The following is a 5,213-nucleotide window of genomic DNA, read 5'->3' on the forward strand; positions in this document are numbered from 1 at the left end:
CACAAACGTTCAGTTATCAGTAGAATAAGGAATTATCTAACAAAATGTTTTTCAAAGTAAGTTGTTTCTTATAAATAATTTCGGCTGTTTGATAATAGTCTAATTTTTTATTCTTTTTCTTTTAATCAATAATTTCAACTTCATTTTTTGGACGTTTAAAAATTAATATTCAATATTTCTTTCATAAGTAGGATATCAGTGACATCAAATTAAAATCGTGTTAAAAAAACTCGAAGAAAATAATATTATAATTGATATGTGTCAGAAAATGTAAACTCGATTTTTAGTTTTAAATATTTAAAAGTTAATAGCATTTCAAAAATATTGATAAATATTCCTTGAAAAAATCACGCTTTATTTAAAAATGTATTTTTATTTGCAATTATAGGTTGAAATTATAGGTTTTGGAATATTTAGTTGACAGTAATAGAACTATAAGAACAATTAATTTTCCCTATTTGAGCAATAATTTCAGTCTGCTTTCTGTGAATTATTTCACATTTAAATACAATAACTGTCTTATGAGCTGAAAATTAAAGTTTTTATGCCTTTTAAATCCATTTTACATTTTTAAAAAAACAAGATGTATAAAGCTTTAAAAATCTTATTTTTGATAACAGACAAAAATACTATTTAATACTTAAAAATAATATATAATATTTAAAAAAATTCCTTTAAATATGCAACTAATTAAAATATTAAATTTTCTATCCTTTACCAGATAATTTTCCAGATTTATTTTAATTTTTAATGAAATGCTAAAATATAATTCAAAAGCTTCGTGAAATTTTAAAACAAATTAATTCTTACTCTTGAAATAAAAAGAGCAATAACTTAGGGTATTTAAATTAAAAATTTGTAATTGTCTTTGAAATTGGAAGATGTGTATAATTCAATTTTGAAATACAATGTGTACATATATATTTGTAAATGGTTGCAGAAACTACTTCAGAAACTTGATAATCACACTTTTTCTTCAGAAAGAAAGAAAAAAAAAATTCTTCATTTTCAATTTTTTTTCTTTCTTCTTGTGGCTTACGTGGTTGTGGTTTTCTTAATGATTTTATGTCACGCTCAATAAATTCAACTAATGATCATTTATGCAGTTTGAATGGATAGAGGCCATGATATATCATGTATAATTTACCAATATTCTTTATGCTTTCAGATTGTAATTGCCTTGGTTCTTGTCGCTGTCGCCTCTGCCAGCCACTATGAACATAACGAAGAGGTAGGTTTTACTACTTTTTAAAAGTAATTTTTATTTAAAATTTTATTTGTACACTAGCTTAAAAAATTACAATATTTTAGATTTTTAGAAATATTATACTTTGGTATATGTTATTTACAAGTATTTTGAAACTTTATTTAACTTTTCTAAAATGCGATTAGATTTAGGCTGTTAGTCCTGAAATAATTTATTTTACTTTGAAAGTTATTGTGCGAAATAATTTAATGAATAGTATTATTTGTTTCACTTAATTTTTAAAATTTGAAATATGAGCTTGACATTTTGGATAATTATTTTTTTCTTCTTTCAAGTTGTATTTTCTATTATAAGTACCCCTAATGATTTCTTAATTTTTCCTAAAATATCTTTAAAATAAAAACTGAGTTTTCTTAATTGATTTAAATTAATATCTATTTTGATTCCCAGATACAAGTGTAAATTGCAGTAGCACTCCTTGTACTTCAGTTCTGCAGATGATATAATTTTCTTCTAAATATTCTTCATAGCTATTTAATAAAACTCATTTGTCAAATAAGAGGAAAAAAAACGGAGAAAATTACTGATTCTTTAATTAATAATATTGCTATTTTCTAACATTATTTAATAATATTTTCTTTTCGCGACTTACAGAAAAAAATTGAATTAACATACGGATTGCTTTCATAAAACATTTCAAATAAAAATTTTTTTATAGAAAATTAATAAATGGGATATCAGTAAATAATACAAATTTAAAATTTTAGAATTCTAAGAAACGAGGTGACAAAGAAAAACATTTAAATATTAAAATATTAAACATTTAAAGAAAAGGAAAAACGATTTGAGAATTAATGGATTAGAAATAATTAGGAGATTTTGAACTTTCCTATGTAAGATTATGATAAAAATACAAAAGGACTCAATATACATGATGCTATAACAAATGGTAGCACTTTTTCACACTTTTTAAGCAGTTATCTTTCGCTATAATTTTTTTATTTCATTTATATATCGTTTAAGAATAACTTTGTATTCCTTGTTTCTCTCATACCACTTCCAAGCTTTTACATCAAATTAACTGAAAGACATTATGCAATACAATATTTGGATCTGCGGATTTATTTTGATTCTGGCTGTTGGGGCTTTACCGCTAATTCACAGAAAGTCAAAACTTATCGGTGTCATAGGATTAATTGCATAATATTTAAGAAATTATATTTTCATACTTAATATGCAAAAAATAAAAGTGAATTCATTTCTGTTGAATTTATTTTTTTACATTTTATATTATAAAAACTTGATTGTTTGTAACTTTCTCACCAGCATCATGCTCCAACTCCATACAAATTCGGTTATGAAGTGAAGGATCATGAAGGCTCACAACATAGACATGAGGAAGGAGATGGTCATGGCCATGTTAGAGGCAGCTATGGATACGTTGACCATAAAGGCATTCACCGAGAAGTCCACTACGTTGCTGACAAAGGTGGTTTTCGTGCCGAGGTCAAGACCAACGAACCAGGAACAGCCAATCAGGATCCCGCTCAAGTCAAAATCCATTCTGATGCATCCTATCATCATCATCACGAGCCTCATCATGTGCATCATAATATTCATGGTCATCACGGTCATGGTTACGCTTAAAATGGCTTTCGTTAATTGATGAAGTGGTATATTCTAGCTGCAGCTGCAAATATTCTAAACATTTATATTTGGTGATATAAATTTTACTAGAAGCTACTTCATATTTAAAAAATTGCATTTTGAGAAATTTGATGCATTATCGGCAATATCAAAACAATGATAGTTATGTCTAATTTCTTTAAAAAATTCCTTGTTTAAAAAAATTAGAATTAGTCAAAATAATTTACATGATATAGAACTAATTGAAAATTTGAGAGCATAATTTTGTAATATGAAATGAGTACAAAATAGTTTTTAAAACATATCTGCCAAATTGCATCAAATGAGAATGGTCACTTTCAGAACAACAAATATTATCATAGCAAATCAATTCTGAGATAATTTACGATTCTTATCGAGGAATAAATTTTGTTACTTTGAAAAGCAAGCTTAATTCTAAGGATTAATTAGTACAGTTTAATCTTTATGAGTTACAAATAAATGCTTATAAATATCTGTTCTGTATATGCTATACAAATCACATTATTCGCAATTTAAAGTAATTGGAGATATTTAAAAACAATTTATAGATTGCTTTTATTTGCCTTAAACTTCTACTGTATAATAAGAATATCCCACTTCAATCAAGCCAATATGATTTAATGTGTGTCAAACTGGGCTAGTCACAGTTTCATGGTCTTTTACTATTTATTTCTGTACACTTAGTACAAAACTTCATTCATCAGTGAGGGTTCTTTATTCTGTTTCTGTATATTCTTGTTACATGATACTGTGAATAAATGCAATTTTGAAAGAAAAAAATCAATGCATTCACTGATTTTGACACTATACTCACCAATAAATAAATATCGAAGCAAATATAAATTCGATAGGAAATCGAATATAAATTCGATTTGAAATCAAAGGCGTAAAAAAACGCAAAAAAAGTAAAAGTATCAACTATCTGGTTTTACCCCTAATAAACAATGCAGGATTCCAATTCACTCTGAATTCATGATTCCCGAAATCGTTGAATATCTTATAAGTAATACTCGTTAAAGATCAGTAACATAAGTACAGTAAACATTTCTTTGGAAAATTTAATAAATGTGTTACTTTTAGGTTTATTCTGATTTTGCCACATATTTAGGTTGTTATAGGGTTTCCGATATATTGTAAAATGAAATTTGATGTAGATTTAATGTGTGCTTAATGAGAGAAAAAAAATCAGTGGAACTTTCTCTCATACTCTCCAATGAAGGTTTTATCCTGATTCTTACTCATAAAATTAGACTTTGGGTGAGGTTGATAATATTTCTCAAGGCATTGGTGAATTATAGTTATGAAATATAAATCTGTTGTGTACATCTGGAATTTTTAGTGAATTTATTGCGATAATATGCTAACAAAGTAATAAAGTCCCTAATTCATTTTTTTGTGAATTTATCGCTTTTTGGCTGGCAGATTGGCACCAAAATTTGACACAAAACTATAGTTGTAGACAAAAGATTTCATTGATTTATACCTTTCCATTTGCATGCATGCGAAAGTACAAACCAATAGAAGGTAGTAATCCGTTTGATGGATTCGGTTGAGAATTCGATATCTACGTTTTAGATACTAAAACTGTGTACCAAATTTGAGCAACTTAGCTCATAGCGTTTTATGGATATCGAGTTCACTTGTAATCAAACAGCCAGACAGACATACTTTCTTTGACTCGATTTCACTCCAAATGTGACGGAAATCTCTAAGTATTGTCGTAATTTCATATAACAGTCGTGTAAACAGTGTGTAAAGTGTTTTTAAGTTATTGTTTTTAAAGACAGACTGAATGACAGTCAGATAAACATAATATCAAAAATGTGTTTTTTGGAACCAAGGAGATCTGAAACACGAAGAAATAATCTCACAATCTCGAATTCAATTTGACTATTGCAATACTTTTTCTGCATTTCGTATAAGATAAATAAATAAAAAAAAATTAAACATGTAATTCGAAATACTTCTGACCTAAAAAAACACTCAGTAATTGCCTATATATGTCTGAAACTCATTTATAAAAGTTTCACTTATTTAGTTTCCAATTTCCTGTCTTCAACTATTAAATTTATATCCATAAAAATGGCACATGAAAGGGCAGGTAATACACATTTTTTTTCATATCTTATCGATACTTTTGTAATTCAAAATCGCTGAGCAGGTTGATATAACTATAAATTTTATAAATTTATGGAAAAAGATATATTTAAATAGCCTGAGATACCATATTTTAAAATAAACTTTTAATAGTTAATTAAAAGTTAAAAGAAAAAAAATTCTCTTATTTCAAAATGTGAGAGCTCAATGCAAAAACTTAAATGCATGAGGAACTTCTAAA

The 5,213-nt window shown here is 26.6% G+C and overlaps 1 protein-coding gene across 1 annotated transcript; it reads left to right on the plus strand.

The window, feature by feature from the left end:
* On the plus strand, positions 1–3,624 carry LOC129985167 (cuticle protein 10.9-like). The gene is made up of 3 exons (XM_056095093.1): positions 1–56; positions 1,169–1,231; positions 2,534–3,624. Exons 1-3 carry the CDS (start codon positions 45–47, stop codon positions 2,852–2,854), a joined length of 396 nt encoding a protein of 131 aa, XP_055951068.1. The 5' UTR covers positions 1–44; the 3' UTR covers positions 2,855–3,624.
* Positions 3,625–5,213: the final 1,589 nt, after the last annotated feature.

This window comes from Argiope bruennichi, chromosome 9 (genome assembly GCF_947563725.1).
Source record: "Argiope bruennichi chromosome 9, qqArgBrue1.1, whole genome shotgun sequence".
Taxonomy (NCBI): domain Eukaryota; kingdom Metazoa; phylum Arthropoda; class Arachnida; order Araneae; family Araneidae; genus Argiope; species Argiope bruennichi.